This window comes from Drosophila ananassae, chromosome 3R (genome assembly GCF_017639315.1).
Source record: "Drosophila ananassae strain 14024-0371.13 chromosome 3R, ASM1763931v2, whole genome shotgun sequence".
In the NCBI taxonomy this organism is placed as follows: domain Eukaryota; kingdom Metazoa; phylum Arthropoda; class Insecta; order Diptera; family Drosophilidae; genus Drosophila; species Drosophila ananassae.
This window is the reverse complement of record NC_057930.1, coordinates 28,662,974-28,685,405: the sequence shown is the minus strand read 5'-3', so window position 1 is coordinate 28,685,405 and position 22,432 is coordinate 28,662,974. Positions and strand designations below refer to the sequence as shown.

At 44.8% G+C, this 22,432-nt stretch overlaps 1 protein-coding gene across 6 annotated transcripts; it reads left to right on the top strand.

Moving 5' to 3' along the window:
* The first annotated feature begins 3 nt into the window (after positions 1–3).
* Positions 4–17,626, top strand: LOC6497775 (trafficking kinesin-binding protein milt). 6 transcript variants are annotated; one of them, XM_014906331.3, is made up of 6 exons: positions 4–449; positions 2,326–2,575; positions 2,646–2,855; positions 12,952–13,230; positions 13,391–15,005; positions 15,094–17,626. In XM_014906331.3, exons 2-6 carry the CDS (start codon positions 2,404–2,406, stop codon positions 16,172–16,174), a joined length of 3,357 nt encoding a protein of 1,118 aa, XP_014761817.1. In that variant the 5' UTR covers positions 4–449; positions 2,326–2,403; the 3' UTR covers positions 16,175–17,626. The 6 variants fall into 6 exon arrangements, with proteins under 6 accessions (XP_014761817.1, XP_014761815.1, XP_032307710.1 ...); XM_014906329.3 differs by having other exon boundaries at positions 4–551; XM_032451819.2 differs by lacking the exons at positions 4–449; positions 2,326–2,575; positions 2,646–2,855 and adding exons at positions 4,226–4,370; positions 7,828–8,798.
* Positions 17,627–22,432: the final 4,806 nt, after the last annotated feature.

Here is a 22,432-nt window from a genome sequence, read left to right as displayed (position 1 = left end):
TTTACTGTTTTAATATTTTTAGGAAAAATTTAATAAAAATAAAATCTTACAAGCATATAAATTGGTTTTATATTTCAAGCAGAAACAGCCGATAGAGATCTGGTATTTTCATAAAGTGAGTATTTTTAATACGTTGGTATAAGGAAGCGTTTGGTATATCCGAAACCTACCCATCTGGTCATACTGTATCCAAAATTTAGTTAAATCGGAACATAGTTAAAGTTTTTAATTTAATTCTCTGCCACTGGGCACGCACCCAGACTCTCGACGTTTGTCTTTTATAAGTTGAACCATTTGCAATTATTTTCCAACCGTTGACGATCGTGAGGAGTGGCGCGAAATAGAAGAAAAATCCATGTGACCCCTCAATTCCATTTGGTGTGCGTGTGTGTTCGGGAAAGCAGCACGACGAAAAAAATGGCAAATACAAGCGCACAAATACAACAAATGTAGGTACCAGAGTAGAAACGGCAACAACAATGAAAGCCAAGCACTGTAGGGTCAACTAGAAAATTCAATAATCGGACGCCTTGGCTGATTTTTCCGCAAAGGTTAGTTTTCCGAGAGCGAAGAGCTATTATGAAATGTGAGAGGACCAGCAGAAGTGTGACAGTGTTTTATAATTCGCTCAGCTGCGCCCACGCAAGATTGTGTTTAAATTTTTGACCTCCCCCACGCATCCGCCACCCCGCCTGGTCCCATCAAGCGCCAATTACGCGTCCAGCCTCTGCCCCAGCTGATTCACGCAGCTCGTCCCTCAATCGCTTACACTGCCCCAAAGATATGGGAATATGTGTAGAAGATCCACTGCTTGGTGTCGTATAATGACCCTGCCCCACTGGCAGCAAACAGCGCGGCTTATATAAGTGACTGGGTGTCGGTGTGTGCGTATGCGGCGTGAAAATAGCCCAGAATAACAACAAAACGATCCATCCGCCATCAGCCATCAGCCAAGCCAAAACAATTCGACAAGGAACGCGGCAACTTTAACAAATTTTCGCTTTTGGCAAGCGTCTGAGGGTTGGCGTTGCTTCGAAATTAATTTTAGAGCATTATGCCATCCACGCCAGTGTTTTTTTCGGTTCGGTTCTGGCGGACAATTGCGCGCTTACGCCTGAAAAAAGGAATGAAAAATGCCTTCCGCCACTCAATGCGTTGAAGAGAGAGGGGGGTGGGGGCAAGGGGTCAAGTCTATTTGACAGTTGGCAGCGTCATCGCGGCGCAGTTGCAGCGCAGCAGCAGCGACGCGACGGCGCGTCCAACTATTACCGTCCGCCGGTTTCCATTCACGAATTCGTTTTGTTGTTATTTCTGGCTATGCCCCAAGCTATACCCAAATCGCTCTCAGCTTTTCGATTTTCTAGTTTCTATTTGTTATTTTCCTGCCCGAGTTACGCAACACCGATGTCGGCAAACTGCAGCCAAATAGGTGAAAAAAGAGAATGGCACTTCCCAACGGCTTCCTCGTGTTATCATATCGCGGTTCCGAAGAGGGAACACCCACCAGGAGGCCTTTGTTCAACGTCATTTGGATTGAAGTCTGCACTTTGTGCGTCACCGTGTTTCACAAAAAAGATGCGAATTGAAAACTCCAATTCACACTCCGTGGTTCTCGTGCCCCCAAACCCCACTATCGCGATGTTTATAGCCCAATTACACATTTTTTCATCATACCCGTTCGCCTCCGCGTTATTATCACCACCGGGGTGCAGCCAACGCGCCTCTGGGCACGTACTCTGCCTGCTTCACTTGTTTAGGCCATCTCTTTGGATCTCGGTCTTGCTCTTCGAGTGCCTCCGACTACCCAGCTTCCGACCTCGAAAGCCTCAAGTGACTCGGCAAAGCTCGCCACCTCGGCTCACTCGATCATCAGCGGCCAAGAAAGATCAGTAGACGCCTGCGCGAAGCTTACTGGCATCAGTATTGCTCAGAGCCTCCTTTAGTATTTCATTAAATGAATAGAATTTCATAAATAATTTGGAGCATTACGAACGTGTGTTCGAGTGAGCGTTGGGGACTTGGCGACTGCCAATTTAGAAGTTGATAAATATGGGCGAAAATCCTTTGACGTTTCGCTAATATTTATAGTATTAATAATCATCATTCACTCTTTTTTTGCCCCGCCGTCTTTATCAGCAAAGATAAGCTACAGCCGCAAACGTTCGTTCCCCCGATCGGTTGTTGGCAGTGAACTCATACCTAGCCATGAAAGGCAAACAGTGAAAATAGAGTGGAAAAAGTCGCTGGCAGTTGGCTTATTAGTTTCATGTGATTGCCAGACAATTATCACGGCCCCGCCTCCGTCTCCATTCTCTCCCATTGCAGCTAAGGAGCGAAGCAACCCCCCGTAACCACAATCAAAGTGCAACAAATTGACGACAATACAGAACTCCTCACCATTTAATGCTATCTGCAACTCTGGGGGCCAATGGCGGCCCACAGCCGCTCAGTCCCTCCGCCCAGGCGACGCTCAGCAAACATCTGCCGCGCCTCCAGGCGAAGCGGCTGATGCAGTCGGCGACCCAGGTGTCCGCATCGCCGAAGCCCCAGACCTGCGATGCCAGTTGCCTGACGGGTGAGCCATGATTTCCAATTCGGAACTAATTAACAGCTTGACACTAATGTTCCACATATAACCGTTTCAGAGCTGTGCAGTAGCGAGAACCTGCCCGAGGTGGAGATATTTTCGCTGCTGGAGGAGCAGATACCCAAGTACAAGGTGCGCAACGACTTCCTCACCAACTTCTCTGGCTATGCGAACGAGGATTGGTTCGTTCCGGCTCCAGCTTTGCCTATCCCAGTGGAGGGCCTCGGATTAACAAAGGAGCAGACCAGAGAGTGCCTAAACTATTTCCGTAAGTTAATATCTGGTTAAGATTTATCGTTTTAAGGTACTTCCTCTCTGTACCTTATCACTGCAATGAACTGAATCAATTTGGAGAGACTGCTTTGTTTTCGTTCCAAAAATGACTCAATAATTTGCGTGACTTAGCTATGATTGATTTTCTGTCAACAATAAGAACAGGCATAAAGGAAAATCTGCTGTCAATGATGTATTTAAAGGCCTAAATTGTGAACCAAAACAGAACAACTCAGGGCTTAATCTAACAAATAACAAATTTTAGGTACATGTCTTTCAACTTCGAGAGCTTATTTCTGGAATAGTTTGCAGTACACCTTTTTGAGACAAAGCCAAAGAAGTGACGCATCTTCTGCGAAGAGTTTTTTCATTATTCTAAACACAGTTTGGACAATCAAACCCATTCGAAGCCTTTTAGGGGACGAGTTTCCTAATAGATGTATTTTTATAGCCCTGGTGGTTAGCGTTGCTCGTACAATTGCTCAATTAATACAAATTTATCAGCGGAACTTGCGGGGCCAGTGTTTCAATCATATTCACACAGAGTGTTATTCAATCTTATTGTTATATATCCTATATAAATGTCAATGTATTCATGGACATGTCTGCTTGCCATCTCCCTTGTTAGAATACTTTCCCGTTTGTATTTTTTATGGGTTTTTAAGTATTCCTCAGATTGTTTATCCACTTTCACTTTGAAGAAACGCAATTTTCTTTTATCTACGCAAGAAGGCAGATTAAAAATAAATTTCTAAATATACTATATTCAGCTTTTTTGTATCACATGCAAATATTTTGTATTTTTGTTGTTGTGGGCAAGCCATTTGTGCCAATATTTTTGTTAATGTTTCAAATGCTCTTTTCTAAGATTTGATAAAATGGAAGAGTGTATGCTTATTTGTTTATGTCGAGCAACAAACATAAAAAAAAAATAGTAGACTCAAGGATCTGACCATGAACAAGGACAAAATTATAAATCTCTGCGTTCGTGAACTTCATATTATGAAGACATTGCTTATTTTATAAAAAAAAAGTCCTCAAAGAGTTTTTATGTGGTCTTCCCTTCATTCTCTTCACTTAATAAAATTCGTATACCCTAAATTTTGTTTCGGAGCTATGGATAATTTAAATTTTTGCGCCAACTTCAACAACTCCGAAATTTCTTATTTATACCACGATTCAACACTTGTTGCGTGTGCAGTGTTGTTAGGTGCTGTTTGATAACAGCTGATTGCCATTCCCCATCGCTCGTATGCCCCCACAACAGATGTTTGGGCTCCAACAAAAGAGAAAAAGAGATGGAGCTAATAGTAGTGAGACCAGGCAACATCATAATTTCCACGCGTTTTGTGAGGCGTTTTGTATTGGGGCGCCCGGCAATACTGATTCTGTCTGTTGAACGCGCCGGTGGGGAAAAGAAAGGAAATGGAGCATGTGTGCGGATTTCAAAAGTCTTAGCGCCGCGCCGTCGCCCCTCAAATAAATACGAAACCGTGTGCCAAACAAAAATGTAAGCGGCGCTGCTTAGCCATTTCAAAAACACACAAACTAGATTGGGAAAAGAAAAGCAAAATGTGTTTTGTTGGCAGTGAAATTGTGCGTGCGCGCCTGGCATAATTGCCAAAAATATACTCAGAAATATGTGTGCCGAACGAAAGCAAAACCAACGCCAAAACCGAGCCACTGGCACCGAAAATCATTAACGCAAAATTATTAATACTTGTAGTGTATTATTCATACGCCGTGTGTGCCAAAACAAAGCTGAACATTTGGAATTTCTCCAAGTGTTCAGTCGCTCAGTCGAACTCACTCGTGCCGTCATACAAATTGAATTTATTTTTAGGACGACTAGTGAGCGAGTGTGTGTTTTCCGTATCTGTGTGCAGTTGAGTGCTAAACTTTATTTCTTGGCTCTTCGTGAATTATGAAAACGAAAACTGTTTCTGTTGTAAACATTTAAGGGAGCGCGATTAATGAATGGGACCAGTGGGTGTGCTAAGGCCACGGGCAGGGCTTGCCTGTCAGCTCAATTTGTTCTCCTTTTTTTAAAGGGGCCGCCCTTGTACGGCTACTCTGCTGGCTGCAGTTGTAGGTTCTGTCGCCTCGTTCTGTCTCGTCCCGCCTCGCCTTCACTCTTTACATAATCGCTTTTCCATGCGCCTCTATTCCGTCTTTCGCCTCTGGCGCTGATAAGAGACGTTCTACAGCGCAGTCTGGCACTACCTAGCCTAGCCCTCTATCGGAATTTCCTGTCATCCAGCCCTCCCCCTCCTTCGGATCGATTCTCCGTCCTGCTCTCCCATTCCAGCCAGCTGTTGGCCGCTGTTTGTCTTGGGTGTGTACCGTTACACGAATGCCACCCGTCCAGTTCTTGGAGTGCAGCCGGTTTACAGTGATCTCTAGCTAATTAGAAGGTCGTAGAACTGGGAAATGCTGACAAATTTCACGGGTTAATGTGCGGAGGGCACCGAAAACAAGAAAATGGCAATATAAGAAAATAAATGTTGGAGTATTCCTACGCGAAATAGCTTATCTTCAGAGATATTCCCTCTTTTATTCGCTCCAATTTCGGCCTAATCTTGGCAGTATATCTTTCTCAGTAGGAGCAGAACCCCTCAGACCCCTTTTACAGATAATTGTAATACCCTATTTTGGCCCATTTGCAAACGGACATACGATAAATAAATAAAATGAGTGATGAATGATTCATGAAAAAAAAAATATCTTAGAGAACGAGTGCGAACTATTTTATGATTTAAACTCACACCAAAAGTTCTTCCACCTCCGATGGACTGAAATGAGCCGTTATCACTGTGTTCTTTTGCTGCAAGTGGCCACTGCAGACTCGTGGCACGGCTTGATTGATCGCCATTATCATCAGTGGCTCTTCCGCATCAATCACCGGTTTATCTGGAGAGCTGAAAAAGCGTTCCGTTGCCGATGCCGCTGGGGCTCATCCAGTGCCCCAATGGATACAATGTGTGAACCGCTATGAGCTATCTGGCACGTTAATAGCCAGTCATAACCGGCCTCGCAATTGTTCTGTTATTGGCGCTAAGCTTCCGCCGAACCAAATGGCACACTCGAAATTTGTGTCATGTTCGCTGGGCGCTGCAAAGCCGCTTATGTCCGACTGGTCATGCTACACTTTGTCTTCGTTTTTTAGCAAACATATTTCGCCTCTGAGATGGTTTACATTTTTGTGTGCTTTCGTCGCTGGGATTGACACACTTTCGTTGCGTCATTTCGCAACAGACACCACCTGCGGGCCACTCCGCTGCCTCCGGCGATGCTTCTGTGTGTCACTGGCCTATTGAGCGGGACATTCACATTGCCGCCGACAATTAGTGCAACAAGTGTGGCTCGGAGAGCTGTTTCATCTTAATTGCCATGTGATCCAACAAATGGACAGTGCGACTGCAACGGCCATCGAACTTCCCCGAATCGCTCCAACACCAATCAATTCCATTTCTTTGCAAGTGCTTGGCGAAGTTGTCCCCATGTGGGTGTTGTTTTCGTCCAAGAAATGCCAACAGGTTGATCTCGCACTGACCATGAAGCTACAATGCACCAAACTTAGCCGATAATTAATTACCAGCAACGTTTGTGAAAGTTTGTGAGCCAAATACATCGAAAAAGCTTAAAAACAGAGTTTGCTGATACTGCCACTGCCGTTTTCGTTTTATTTTCGCGTGTACGACTTGATTGGCCTTTTCGGATGTTTTGCTGCTTTTCCCCCAGCTATTTACTCAGTTGTCTTTACATAATTACCCCGCGCCGGCCACTTTTCAGTTGCTTCCCTTCATTAAATTTTATTCAAACCCAATCAGCCAATCAACCAATCGAGTGGCGTGTGTCTTCATTCTTGGAGCTCGTTTTGTCATATGCCGTATTATTTATCTATGCCATAATGTGATTTGTTCCTCGCCTCGCACTCCCTTCGAATGAATTAAGTTTTTAGGTTTGAGCCGCGGGTCGTTAAGGCCTCGCATGACTCATAAGTGCACACGGCTTGTACGCTCTGTGCATGTCGATGAACCTGGGAGACTGCGCCTGAAATGTGGTTTTTTCGCAAAACGCATAGCACAGTCGCAGGGACGAGATCGGCTAAAACGGTGACTGGCTTCGGTTGAATCATCCCATGGCCGGGGCTTCTGCTGGGCCAGATTTATGTTGGTCATCTCATGTTTGCCGTTCATTTGGCGCAACCGTTAGCATCTCGTATCTAGCGCAGCTTAGGCAGCTGATGGGTTCAGCTCAATTTTCTTTCACTTCAGACGGTGGTATATGGTGGTGTAGATTATGATCGGATGGCCATTGAGAGCGTCCAGTGAGATGGTCCAGCACAGTTTCAGGGGATGTGCACCATTTCCCACTCGCTGGGCGGCGTTCTGGGCCAGCCCACGCCTTTCCGTCTGGCTTCCCACCTGTTCTCGACTCCGCAGTGTTTCCAGAGACCTACGTGATCTTGGCCATGTTCCAGACCCAGAAATCTTCATTCAGACGCCTCGCAGCATCGTGTTGTCTATGAAACTAGTTTGGGACCAGCTCCTCTAGCAGTAGCCACTAACTTTTCACGAAATCAGTCTTTCACAGTCTGTCCACTCTTTTATTCGGCGCTGTGGTGTGAAGACGCCGTTTTGAAATATTTGTGATTTATTTTTCGACTGGCATTGTATGCAAATGTTGGGAATTATGTGCATCTGCATGTTTACAAATTTCTATTGTTGGTTTTTTGGAAACCTTCCGGCTGCCTTGCTTAGAAATTCAGACAGCGCTTCAAGAGCCGCCCCTAGTCCGGCAGTCGCGGGCAGAAGTAACATTCGATAATCAAAATTCCGGTAGTAAAGATTAGCACTACAGACCAAGAAAGAAAGCAGGTCTCGGTGCCAACACTGCTGAACTTTGACATTTGCCAAATTACACAACACTCGCTCACACCTTGTTCTAATTACCCCACCACACAGAAAACAAAAACTTTAAATTCTTCGTCATAAGTTCATCGTGTGTTTATTTGTGCTTCAAAATTAAAAAAAATAACAAATAACTAGAGGCTAGCCGAGCTCACAATGCACCAGGGCCACAATGCCACTCTTCAACAAGTCACTGCGAAGTAAAAGCAATCTGCCAGAACCGGAGTCGGATTTCGAGCTTCTGCGCCAGCTTCAAGCGCCCCATGCCGCCAAGAAGCTGGACTCCCTGCCCATTATTGCCGAACAGGAGGCGGACGAGTATGGGCTCGACTTTGCGAACGGGGGTCAGTTGAACAGCACCTGCAATGAGGGGGACGGAGCCGATGCCAGAGGCTCAGACGCCTCCATGGTGTCCAGCAAGTCGAGCTGCTCCCTTTGGTCCAACACCTCGGAGGAGGAGTCGCTCGGCGCCAGCACCCTGATCACCAGCCAGCCCTCAAACTCCAGTAAACACTTCGACAACACCTACAAGCTGTTGGGCCAGCACCTGGACTCCAAGGGCCAGCGGACGGCGGACAAGATGCTGCAGTTGCATGGATCCGGATCGGGCACCGACTTCGATAGCATCTCGAGCACCAGCTCCTCCATGTCTGCGATCGTCAATGGCACCGAGCCGCCGCCCACCCGCCTGGAACTGGAACTAGAGGCAGTGGATCGGATGCGCTGCATCATCCGGCAGATGAAGTCCTCTGGGCCGAGGTCGAAGGACGCCGCGTTGGGGGCTTCAGCCCCCCTGTTGGCCCTGCTGCACGACTTTGCTGCCAAGGGTGAACGCAAGGGTCAGGCCAGTACCCCGGGGACACCGGCCCCCAGTCCCATCAGTGGTCCCCTGGAGGCGCCGCAGTTCGAGCTGCCTCCTGAGCTGCTGCAGGCCGCCAACTCCGGGGAGCTTATGTACTACGCCTCGAAGAACGTCGATGGCACGAACTGTCTTAAGGTTGTTCGCAGTCTGCTGACTAACAAAGGTAAGAGTGACAGCTTGGTGGTTGCAGAGTAATGGCTAGTTGTTCATCTTCCCAATCGCACCTTTGAACCTGCCCTGAAGTTCAGATTCTGAGTAGCTCAGATATCTATCTGGTGTAATGTAACTCGGCTCACTTAAATGAGATACTAACTGGTGGAGTGGATAATGGGGCCGGCGATAATCAACTCCAACCAGCAATCGAGTATGTGTGCTAATGTTTTAAAGGGAAAACCTAAATGTACTTCAAACAAAGTGCAATCGACCGATCTGCTAATGTATGATTCACACAATAAATTAACCAGACGACTCATCAATGAAAGTTAAGCCCAACCAATGCGACTAAGTAGTTTGTCTTTGTGATATATGTGTAATAAGCCCATTTCTCTTTCTCTCAGTGTCAAATAAATAATCCCTAAACAGGCCTAATATAATGCCTCTTCGATAAAGGCTTCAGTTCGATCGCTTATCACTCGAGTGCAGCCTGCAAGGTTTGGGGCTTCGGCCCACTCATCTGTGTTGGCTTTTTTAGCCAAGCGTATCTTATCGAGAGGTTTAGTGTACTTGCAATTAATAGACTTCATTTATTGTTGTTTCCTCGGCTCACTCAAGTTCCTTTGTTGTGGACGACGTGTGAACAAACACGACTGCCACTTTTGCACATATAGGCTTGAAAGTATTCTCCATTTCTCCGTATTTATTTGCTTATGGGGTGTATTTCAGACTTTGTGTTTGTTTTCGGAATACTATACTGATCGTGCGCCCATATCATTAGAGCCTTCGCTGCCATTTCGATATTTGCACAACATGATGGTCTCCTATTCCCCCAATTCATTAGGAAAACTATTAGGTTCTGTTGGGTCGGTGGGGGGGAGAGAAAGCAAATAGCACATGATCTCATCTTGCGTCTGGGATCAAATTGCTAGGGCCGCCGCTTATCGCAATTTCATATTAATTTAGTTCGACTGTACGGGAGGGAAGCTTTGGACTTTACTTATCATGTGTTTGCGCCGAACTATCTTGCCTAATTGATTCAGACGAAAGCTCCGCCACTTATTGCCGAAAACACATGACCACTTCCCTTTTTTTAATGGTTATTGAAGTTCTATTAGCGCAAATCTGCCAAAAAGCCATCAAACTATACTTTTTACGACTTTTAAGCAGCTACGCTCTATTGGATTTTTTTAAGCGTTAGGTACTTCCATGACTTGGTGTTAGTTTAGAAAAGCTATCCAGATAACATCGGTTCATGGAAACTTTATGCCCCTAGATAGCTCAATCGAATGGGTTTATATTTCGGTTATTAATACAAGTGCCATTTCTTTTAGTCTATTTATATTTTCATGAGTGTTATAGGACCCTCCCTCTCCTACTCCCACTTTATAGTAAGGAATCAGTCGAATGTAGCAATATTTAGAAGGAATATAAAACTATCTGAAACCACAGATATAAGATAAATAAGTTTTTACTGCGATTTTACGACTGGCCGACACGTGCTGTAAATCATTAAGTGGGCCTTCGTTTCACAAACTCCGTTTAAAGTTTCGGGTCTAGTTCGGAAGTATCGTAAAATGTATACTTATCTCTAATCCTACGGATTCATTCTGTTCAAAGTGATTTTACCTGGCTTATCTTGGTTATATAAAATTCGCGGAATTCTGTATCAATGTGGTACGCGGAAAATTCCCCGGGTAGTTTTTCGCGCCCTATTCATGAATGGGATTAGGATTATGCGGAAAATGGTTCCGGTTTTAACTTGAAGTTTTTAAATGCATGTCGTTTACCTGAAAAAGAGGGTACATGGTATTTGGGAAAGTGTTTGGCAAAACATGCAGTTTTCGAATAATCTGGAATTTTAAAATATTCTAATGAGATAAGAATAAAAATAAATAAACAGAATCTGCCCAATACCTCAAAAATAAAGTTATTTGTTAGTAGGAATAATTTTTGAACATTGATATCTTGACAATTATTGGAGAATTTTACTGTAATTTTTAATTTCAATAAAAAATTAATTATTAAAAAAGAAGTATCAAATATTCGAGCCGCAATATATATGTATATATTTTTGTACGCTGGCAACACTTTTTCTCTCTTACGTGCTCTCGCACAGGGCGTTTACGGCAAAACGGCTGCACACAGGGTGTACAAGCAGTTTAATCAAAATTCTCACTCTCTTTGGGTTTCTCGAGTATCTGCAATCTGTAAATTACACAATTTGTGCAAAATTCGAAGTGCAGCTACGGAGCCATTTGGGAAAGTGGCCAAAGCCAAGGAATAAAGTGCCAAAGTATGTGTATTAGTGATAGCAGATGATATTTACAAAGAACTGTGCCAGACAGAAGCCAGCCCAGCACGCAAATAGCTGAAGAAGAAGAATAACCCCCAAGAGCAACTTACTTGACGGCTGTGTTTGTGCGTGTTTTCTTTTTGGTGGTGTGTGTTGTAGTTCGTCACGAGTTTTTGGAGCGTAGTTTGCTTTATTGTTTCTATTGCTGCTGCTCTTTCGGCTAAGATTGGAAGTTTTCGCGATTTTCGTGTCTGTTGGGGCTAATGCCTCTCACCTTTGGACCTTAGATAGCCTTGTCTGGCTGCTATGTGTATTGGCTTATTGTGCAGTGAAGAGAAACGCACCAAAAGGAGGAAGCAGCTTGTTTTCGAACATGTGAGTTTCATGGCTAGGATTTCCAGTTCAGAATTTCCATCAAGAGTCGAAAAATTCGGCAAAAATGCATGGCCATTGCCATTTTCCTTTCACTCGCAATGTGTGGGAAAACGCCTTTTACTTTGAATGCGGCTGCTCCTGTAGCCAGCCTTGTTGTTGTTGTCATCGTCGTCTATTGTTGTTGTTGTTGTCCGAGTTCCTCTGCAGGCTGCTGCCTGGCTGCGCTGCCGGCTCTCCTCTGCCGCGCCAGCATCGCAGCCCTCAGTCCGTGTGAGAGTGTCGCGCGAGAGGTTCGGTTGGGTTTCCAAGCTGCGCTCATGGCTATTAATAAAAATAAAAGACACCAGTGACCAGTCAAGCGAGTAATTTTTTGGGCAAAGCACAACTTTTCAAAATAAACTAACGAGCTCCAATCGGCACTGCGCATGCTCCACAGCTGGTGGGTGGAGGAGAGAACGAATAACAAGGGAGAGAGGAGCAACAAAAACAAAGTGACGACGAGAGAGCCGCGCCACCGAAGTGACAGTCAGCCAGTTTCTCTTGTGACTCGGCGGTTCGCATTAATTTAGCAATTATATTTAATGTTTGTGCCTATCATCGCAATTGAAAAAAAGTGCTCGGCGGAAAGCGGCAAGATCATGTGACCCCGGGAAAGCGGAATTCGGAACTCGGAAAAGCGCAGAGACAGAGGGGAATGTGAAAAATTCCATCCTTAGCCCTGCTCTGCTGGCGACCGCCGCCAAACAAACCGAAAGTGCCTTGGCAGAATTTGTAAAATGTCTTAAAATTACATAATACGGCGAAAGGGAATCGCACAGAACGCACCAGGCGCTGCCACGCTGCTCAGATTAAATCTAAATCAAGAAAGGAATGCTGCAAGTTAGCGGTGGTGACTAAGAGAAGAATTTCAATTGAAGAAATAGCATGACGCACGTAAACAACGCTAAAGCCAGCAGGGAGATGGAGAGGGTCGGAGAGCCAGAGGGAGGGCGCGAGCGAGAGGAAGAGCCTGCTGCCGGCAGTGAGGTGCAACATCGATTTTTAGCCAGTGGCAGCAATGAGGCCGTGGATGCTGCTGCCACGGCAATAACCTGCTTGGAAGACTTCGCCTTCGAGGCTTGCCAAAGCCAAGCGGCCGCAAGCGGCTGGGCGCAATTGCACGAAGAATTCTGCATCGTGGACGATGAACTTGAGTATGACGATGAGCTCTCGTTGTGCAGCAGCCACAGCGCATCCGGAGTGCCGGGGGCCGGGGCGGCAGTGCCAATGGAGTCTCTGACAGCCGGAGAACACCAGAACGAGCAGTTGCTGATGGAAGGTGGTTAAAAGTTAGCAGCTAGGCCCTAGTTGGCATGGCGACGATCGATAAGTCCCTGTCAAATCTATAACATCTACTAGAGAGCTTTCCCAATTCCCAACCTCTATATTACTAATTGTATTTCCTGGATTCAGTTGGTGTTATAACAGAGTTTCCATTTTATATTTTTTGCAGTTCTATGTGGGAACCGCGTTAGCCAGATGACTCGAGCGTACGATGACATTGAAGCCGTGACCCGACTGCTGGAGGAGAAGGAAAAGGACTTGGAGCTGACAGTCCAGATCGGCAAGGAGCTGCTCACCCAGAACAATGCCCTCGAGGCCAGGGTCGCCGACCTGGAGGCCGACCTTAAGTCTGCCAACGACGATCGGGCTCAGTTGGTGCACGAGCTGCACAAGAAAAACGAGCTCATCTCGGTGCTGACCAACGATGCAGATGATGGCACGGATGCAGGTGAGTGCCTTTGGGGTGTACTTAGCTCAGGCGTACATGGATAGTCTTCTTCAATAGCTGCAATAGGAAGTTAGGGATTAGCCAAATTGGAGACCACAAAAGCTTGAAAAATAGCTTCGTCTTTTCGAAACACTTAGTTTAATTGCCCTTTCATTTGCAGACACGCCCACCATGTCCAAGTCCATTACCCTGGACTTGTTGCAGCGGAAAGTAAACACGTTGCTGGATGAGAACAAGTCTCTAAAGAGTGAGGCCACCCAGCTGGCCCACAAGACGGATGAGGTGGAGGAGCACGAGCGTCAGCTGATGGCGGACATCAGTGCCCAGCTGAACGATGCCAACTCGCAGTATGACAACCTCAGCCTCGAGCTGGAGCGCCAGCGGGAGGAGAATCGTTTGCAGCACGAGCAGATCGTCAGCCTGACCGCTCGCTTGGCGGAGGCGGAGATGCGACTGCATCAACTGACGCAGGACAATGACGAGCACCTCTCCCTGCTGCACGTGACCAAGGAGAACCAGAATGCTCTGGCTCTTGAGCTGGTGGAGTTTAAGCAGCGCTATGAGGAGGTGCTGGCCTTGCTGCATTCTGCGCAGGATCAACTAAAGCAGCAGCGCAAGCGATCCCAACCGCAGGCAAGGAGCTCCTTCCTGGGCGGCATGGGAACGAGCGGAGCCGGACTGAGCGGTGGCTTCTTCCAGCCCGATTCGTTAAAATGCGAACTGATGGAGTCTTCGATGTACTCGGAGAATAGTCTCGACTCGGGCATTTCTGGCGACAGCCAGAGGTCGGCAGACCGTATCAGCCGCATGATGATGCAGCTGCCACCCGGCAGCATGAGCTCCTCCGGAATGGGCGGCAGTATCTATGCCGGCGCCGGAAACGTGCCGCCCTACAAGAGGGTATTCGACACAGTGCGATGCGCTGGTAAGACCGGCAACTACATGGACAGCGGCAATGTGTCAATGACCCAGTTGGGAGCCATGTCGATGAGCAGCTCCTCGGGCCCACGCATGGCCTCAATGGCGTATCCAGCGGGCTCGTACTATCGGGGCGGTAGCAATCAATCACTGGGCGTTAAAACTCTATCCAACGAAAGTCTCAACTCCCAGTCCGATGACGGCTACCCAGCCCAGCCTTCTGGTGTGCCAGGAGCGCCCGGCGCCAAGGAGCTGGAGGCGGCCCTCAAGCGGCTGACGCCAGCGGAGGTTCTGGCCCGCCGTGCAATGCTCTCCTACGCTCCTGCCGGCACCTATAACTACGATGAGCCAATGACCCACGGAGCTGGGGGAGCAGGACACGAGCGAAACTCGAACTTGCCGCTGGGCGTGCGAACGCCGGACAGTATTATGTCCACGGGTTCGTCTGGAATGTCGGGATCGTCGAATCATATGTCCGCCTCTATGTCGCACCAGTGGCGTCTGCCCGAGAAGCTGCAAATCATTAAGCCGATGGAGGGGTCGCAAACGCTGCACCACTGGTCGCGTCTAGCCACGCCAACTCTGAGCGGTTTATTAGATGAGAGACCCGGCGTCACAATTCGAGGTGGCCGTGGATTGGATGACTTGGGAATGCAAGTTTACACGCTGTCGGACGTCGAAGAAGACGTCAGCGAGGATCTGCCCGGAAAGCAGTTTGATGCGCCCGGCTGTACCTTCACCTACACCAATAGCATGGTTATGCATCCGGACGATGGCTTTGTCAACGACCTTTCCTTCCTCTCACAGTCGCAAATGTCCTCGCGCATGGCTTCTACATCGACATCGAGACAGCCCAGGTAAGGGATCGTAGTTGGTGGATATGTTTATGGGTTTTGGGATTTAATATTATACAACATATATTTATTTCTTTTTCGTTTGTTTCAGTTGCCCTGCTACGCCTCGAGCTGGACTTTCGCGCAAGAATTCTTGCTCCACCTTCTCGGTGAACCTCGGACTCGCTGGAATGCTGAATGAGCGAGGAATTAAGGCAGTGACGCCCAGTGCCCTAAACACACCCGCCGGTCCCAACTATTCGCCCACGGTGACACCATGCAACAGCCCTGAAGGATCACCTCCGCGTGCCCAGTCGCCAGAGCCCCTCTTTGGTCTTCTTTCCTCTGGGGCGGATCTCATCCGCCGCAAAATCGTTGGCGATCAACACCAACAGCAGCAACAGAAGCAACGAAGCAGTCTTAGCAAGCAGCAGCAACAAAAGATTATGCTGTCCCACCTGGAGCGGCGGGCCTTGCGATCACTGAATCTGATTGAGAAGGTGGAGAGTATTGGACTGGAGAATATAATCAGCGCACAGCGCGGATTGGGCGCAGGAATCGCGAACAGGAGCAGCTCGCCACTTAGCAGTGGTAGTTTGCAAAGTCTGCATACAAGCAGCAACAGCATTGTGGACGACATACACTTTGATCGGGCCCAGATCAAGGGTGTCCTGCATCGTGGACTTAAGTCGCCGACGCCTGCAGCATCGGCAGCAGGTGCTGCTGCCGGAGGCGTTGCCATATCCACGAGCAGCAGTACCAGCGCCTATAATAGCGACGATAGCGACGACCAGGGCTTGGTTATGAAGATCAAAAGCTCGACGCCAACCACAACAGCGGCAGCACAAAGTCAGCCAACGTCAGGGGCGGGTGCAGCAACGGGGGCACCTGGGGCCACGGCCAGCGAGACGCGACTGAAGCAGATGCAGCGCCAAAAATCACGAAGGCAGTTAAAGAACGGCATGGCTAGCCAAAGACCTGACCTGGGCACCATTGCCGGGGCCGGAGGAGGCGGCGGCAGAGTGCGTCCCGACTTGGGAAGAGTGTCCGACAACAGCGGCAGCAAGATGACTGGAAAGCGGGATGATGTGAAGGCGGCACAAGAGGAGGAAGCGGCGCCCCAGAGCATAACACAGGCGTTTGTGGGTTCAGTTAGTTCCCTGCTGTTCGGCCGCAAGGGCGGCTGGCTGTAAAAATAAGAGCTGATATCATTCACAACCTTATTCTTACGCTTGCTGGTGACTATAGTTTAGTTTTAATCTAAAGAACAGCGCCTTTGCAAGCTGCAATTAGTTTTTATTTAAGCACAATGCGGAACGAGTTAAATAACGAATTGTAATGTAATCGTGTGTATTGTATACTAAGTTTATTTTTATTTGCCGCCCAGCCGTAAAAGCCCCACAAATGCCTGTCATCGCAACCTTAAGAAACACTGGAAGGATGTTTTAGTGTTCGTAGCTGTGATTTGTAAATACATTTAGAGGAATGTTTATATTTAGTAGTTATTAATCAAGTACTTCGCATATTATAATTATTATTTTTGCTTTAACAAACGGCATACGTATATAGAGGAACAAAACGATGGCCAGTTTTTTCGTTAAAAACCGAGTTCCAAAGCAGCTACTATTAATTTAAACAATACTTTGCCAATTTTGTATTTATTTTCCTGTGTTTATTACGACTTAAACGACACCTAGAACGTGTATACATTTATTTTAATGATTTCTTTTGGGCTAATGATTTATGTATAGAGTCGAAGCAGATGAAAATTTGTATATAAAAATGAGAGGAACCAATCTGTAACTTGATTGTGGCTAAGCAAAAAGGGACATATATTTTTTTACACCCGTAGTCTCCTATTGCTTTCCACTAGAGGGACTTGTTCCAACCACCCCAAACATACATATATCACAAAAGCCGTAACTCAAAATACTATCGCTTTGAATCACAATTTTTATTTTGGTGCTTTGTGCACTGCCATACGAAATACATCAAATCTACCGAGAAACTATTATTTTTCTAGTCCTTTTCTGGGTCAGTCAGTGCTCGTTTGGCTATGCGGAAAATGTAAAGCATAGTTTTCAAACGGAGCGCACATCACTAGAAACAAAACATATAACGTTGAACAAATTGTGTGAAAGAATGCATACTGGTAGGAACATTAATCGAGAACAACAGCAATATTCAGTCAAATATTTATTATTGCTGATGGTAAGCAATGCACCGAAGGCTATCGAAGCATTAGCATAAATTACACACATGTTATTGAAACACGAACACACTATGGCAGTGGCAGTCTATTAGCTGGATTCCCATATCTAAACGGTGCAAAATCGAATTGAATTAAATTTTTCTTTTTCCGACTTTATGATTTTGATTCGAGAATCGAAACTCTCAAGAATAAGAGAACTACTATAAAAATCAAGAATTATCATACTTTAATGAAACTACTCGTTTTTGAGAATTTTTGTTTAAATTCTATTTGAAAAGGAGTTGGCATATTTAAAATAACACGCCTTTGAGTACGTGCTCCTCAAACAATAAATTTAAAGAAAAGGGGAAAACCGAATGTAAAAGTTATTAGTTGTAATTACGAATATATTTATTTAAATCTGCAAAATAAAGAGAACATCGTTAAACACAAACCAGGAACGAATTATTATTTGTATGGTTCAAAAAGCATGGGGAGAACAAAGTCGGCACCAGTGAAGGCTATATCTTTGCCAATAATCATCCGATTCTTAAGTGGAATACCTTAAACGTTTTGTATTTCGATTCCCTTTCGATCTGCATCAAAACCTAGGAACGAATAATTTTTAAGATTTGTTGTCAAATTTCCTGGAGGATCCCCTTCAAAAATGCATAGAGCCACGATATGGCCCCCAGCGATGGCTATATCTTTGCCAATAATCATCCGATTCTTGAGCGGAATACCTTAAACGATTTATATTTCGATTCTATTTCGATCTGCATCAAAACCTAGGAACGAATAATTTTTAAGATTTTTTGTTAAATTTCCTGGAGGATCCCCTTCAAAAATGCATAGAGCCACGATATGGCCCCCAGCGATGGCTCTATCTTTGCCAATAATCATCCGATTTTTGAGCGGAATACCTTAAACGATTTATATTTCGATTCTCTTTCGATCTGCATCAGGAACCTAGGAACGAATAATTTTTAAGATTTGTTGTCAAATTTCCTGGAGGATCCCCTTCAAAAATGCATAGAGCCACGATATGGCCCCCAGCGATGGCTATATCTTTGTCAATAATCATCCGATTCTTAAGTGGAATACCTTAAACGTTTTGTATTTTGATTCCCTTTCGATCTGCATCAAAACCTAGGAACGAATAATTTTTAAGATTTTTTGCTAAATTTCCTGGGGGATCCCCTTCAAAAATGCATAGAGCCACGATATGGCCCCCAGCGATGGCAATATCTTTGCCAACAATCATCCGATTCTTGAGCGGAATAGCTTAAACGTTTTGTATTTCGATTCCCTTTCGATCTGCATCAAAACCTAGGAACGAATAATATGTAAGATTTTTTGTTAAGTTTCCTTGAGGACCCCCTTTAAAAATGTATAGAGCCACGATATGGCCCCCAGCGATGGCTATATCTTTGCCAATAATCATCCGATTCTTGAGCGGAATAGCTTAAACGTTTTGTATTTCGATTTCCTTTCGATCTGCATCAAAACCTAGGAATGAATAATATGTAAGATTTTTTGTTAAGTTTCCTTGAGGACCCCCTTCAAAAATGCATAGAGCCACGATATGGCCCCCAGCGATGGCTATATCTTTGCCAATAATCATCCGATTCTTAAGTGGAATACCTTAAACGTTTTGTATTTCGATTCTCTTTCGATCTGCATCAAAACCTAGGAACGAATAATGTTTACGATTTTTTGTTAAATTTCCTGGAGGATCTCCTTCAAAAATGCATAGAGCCACGATATGGCCCCCAGCGATGGCTCTATCTTTGCCAATAATCATCCGATTCTTGAGCGGAATACCTTAAACGATTTGTATTTTGATTCCCTTTCGATCTGCATCAAAACCTAGGAACGAATAATGTTTACGATTTTTTGTTAAATTTCCTGGAGGATCTCCTTCAAAAATGCATAGAGCCACGATATGGCCCCCAGCGATGGCTCTATCTTTGCCAATAATCATCCGATTCTTGAGCGGAATACCTTAAACGATTTGTATTTTGATTCCCTTTCGATCTGCATCAAAACCTAGGAACGAATAATTTTTAAGATTTTTTGCTAAATTTCCTGGGGATCCCCTTCAAAAATGCATAGAGCCACGATATGGCCCCCAGCGATGGCAATATCTTTGCCAACAATCATCCGATTCTTGAGCGGAATAGCTTAAACGTTTTGTATTTCGATTCCCTTTCGATCTGCATCAAAACCTAGGAACGAATAATATGTAAGATTTTTTGTTAAATTTCCTGGAGGATCCCCTTCAAAAATGCATAGAGCCACGATATGGCCCCCAGCGATGGCTCTATCTTTGCCAATAATCATCCGATTTTTGAGCGGAATACCTTAAACGATTTATATTTCGATTCTCTTTCGATCTGCATCAGGAACCTAGGAACGAATAATTTTTAAGATTTGTTGTCAAATTTCCTGGAGGATCCCCTTCAAAAATGCATAGAGCCACGATATGGCCCCCAGCGATGGCTATATCTTTGTCAATAATCATCCGATTCTTAAGTGGAATACCTTAAACGTTTTGTATTTTGATTCCCTTTCGATCTGCATCAAAACCTAGGAACGAATAATTTTTAAGATTTTTTGCTAAATTTCCTGGGGGATCCCCTTCAAAAATGCATAGAGCCACGATATGGCCCCCAGCGATGGCAATATCTTTGCCAACAATCATCCGATTCTTGAGCGGAATAGCTTAAACGTTTTGTATTTCGATTCCCTTTCGATCTGCATCAAAACCTAGGAACGAATAATATGTAAGATTTTTTGTTAAGTTTCCTTGAGGACCCCCTTTAAAAATGTATAGAGCCACGATATGGCCCCCAGCGATGGCTATATCTTTGCCAATAATCATCCGATTCTTGAGCGGAATAGCTTAAACGTTTTGTATTTCGATTTCCTTTCGATCTGCATCAAAACCTAGGAATGAATAATATGTAAGATTTTTTGTTAAGTTTCCTTGAGGACCCCCTTCAAAAATGCATAGAGCCACGATATGGCCCCCAGCGATGGCTATATCTTTGCCAATAATCATCCGATTCTTAAGTGGAATACCTTAAACGTTTTGTATTTCGATTCTCTTTCGATCTGCATCAAAACCTAGGAACGAATAATGTTTACGATTTTTTGTTAAATTTCCTGGAGGATCTCCTTCAAAAATGCATAGAGCCACGATATGGCCCCCAGCGATGGCTCTATCTTTGCCAATAATCATCCGATTCTTGAGCGGAATACCTTAAACGATTTGTATTTTGATTCCCTTTCGATCTGCATCAAAACCTAGGAACGAATAATGTTTACGATTTTTTGTTAAATTTCCTGGAGGATCTCCTTCAAAAATGCATAGAGCCACGATATGGCCCCCAGCGATGGCTCTATCTTTGCCAATAATCATCCGATTCTTGAGCGGAATACCTTAAACGATTTGTATTTTGATTCCCTTTCGATCTGCATCAAAACCTAGGAACGAATAATTTTTAAGATTTTTTGCTAAATTTCCTGGGGATCCCCTTCAAAAATGCATAGAGCCACGATATGGCCCCCAGCGATGGCAATATCTTTGCCAACAATCATCCGATTCTTGAGCGGAATAGCTTAAACGTTTTGTATTTCGATTCCCTTTCGATCTGCATCAAAACCTAGGAACGAATAATATGTAAGATTTTTTGTTAAATTTCCTGGAGGATCCCCTTCAAAAATGCATAGAGCCACGATATGGCCCCCAGCGATGGCTCTATCTTTGCCAATAATCATCCGATTTTTGAGCGGAATACCTTAAACGATTTATATTTCGATTCTCTTTCGATCTGCATCAGGAACCTAGGAACGAATAATTTTTAAGATTTTTTGTTAAATTTCCTGGAGGATCCCCTTCAAAAATGCATAGAGCCACGATATGGCCCCCAGCGATGGCTCTATCTTTGCCAATAATCATCCGATTCTTGAGCGGAATACCTTAAACGATTTGTATTTTGATTCCCTTTCGATCTGCATCAAAACCTAGGAACGAATAATTTTTAAGATTTTTTGCTAAATTTCCTGGGGGATCCCCTTCAAAAATGCATAGAGCCACGATATGGCCCCCAGCGATGGCAATATCTTTGCCAACAATCATCCGATTCTTGAGCGGAATACCTTAAACGATTTATATTTCGATTCTCTTTCGATCTGCATAAAAACCTAGGAACGAATAATTTTTAAGATTTTTTGTTAAATTTCCTGGAGGATCCCCTTCAAAAATGCATAGAGCCACGATATGGCCCCCAGCGATGGCTCTATCTTTGCCAATAATCATCCGATTCTTGAGCGGAATACCTTAAACGATTTATATTTCGATTCTCTTTCGATCTGCATCAAAACCTAGGAACGAATAATGTTTACGATTTTTTGTTAAATTTCCTGGAGGATCCCCTTCAAAAATGCATAGAGCCACGATATGGCCCCCAGCGATAGCAATATCTTTGCCAACAATAATCCGATTCTTGAGCGGAATAGCTTAAACGTTTTGTATTTCGATTTCCTTTCGATCTGCATCAAAACCTAGGAACGAATAATATGTAAGATTTTTTGTTAAGTTTCCTTGAGGACACCCTTCAAAAATGCATAGAGCCACGATATGGCCCCCAGCGATGGCTATATCTTTGCCAATAATCATCCGATTCTTGAGCGGAATAGCTTAAACGTTTTGTATTTCGATTCCCTTTCGATCTGCATCAAAACCTAGGAACGAATAATATGTAAGATTTTTTGTTAAATTTCCTGGAGGATCCCTTCAAAGATGCATAGAGCCACGATATAGCCCCCAGCGATGGCTATATCTTTGTCAATAATCATCCGATTCTTGAGCGGAATAGCTTAAACGTTTTGTATTTCGATTCCCTTTCGATCTGCATCAAAACCTAGGAACGAATAATATGTAAGATTTTTTGTTAAGTTTCCTTGAGGACCCCCTTTAAAAATGTATAGAGCCACGATATGGCCCCCAGCGATGGCTATATCTTTGCCAATAATCATCCGATTCTTGAGCGGAATAGCTTAAACGTTTTGTATTTCGATTCCCTTTCGATCTGCATCAAAACCTAGGAACGAATAATATGTAAGATTTTTTGTTAAGTTTCCTTGAGGACCCCCTTCAAAAATGCATAGAGCCACGATATGGCCCCCAGCGATGGCTATATCTTTGCCAATAATCATCCGATTCTTGAGCGGAATAGCTTAAACGTTTTGTATT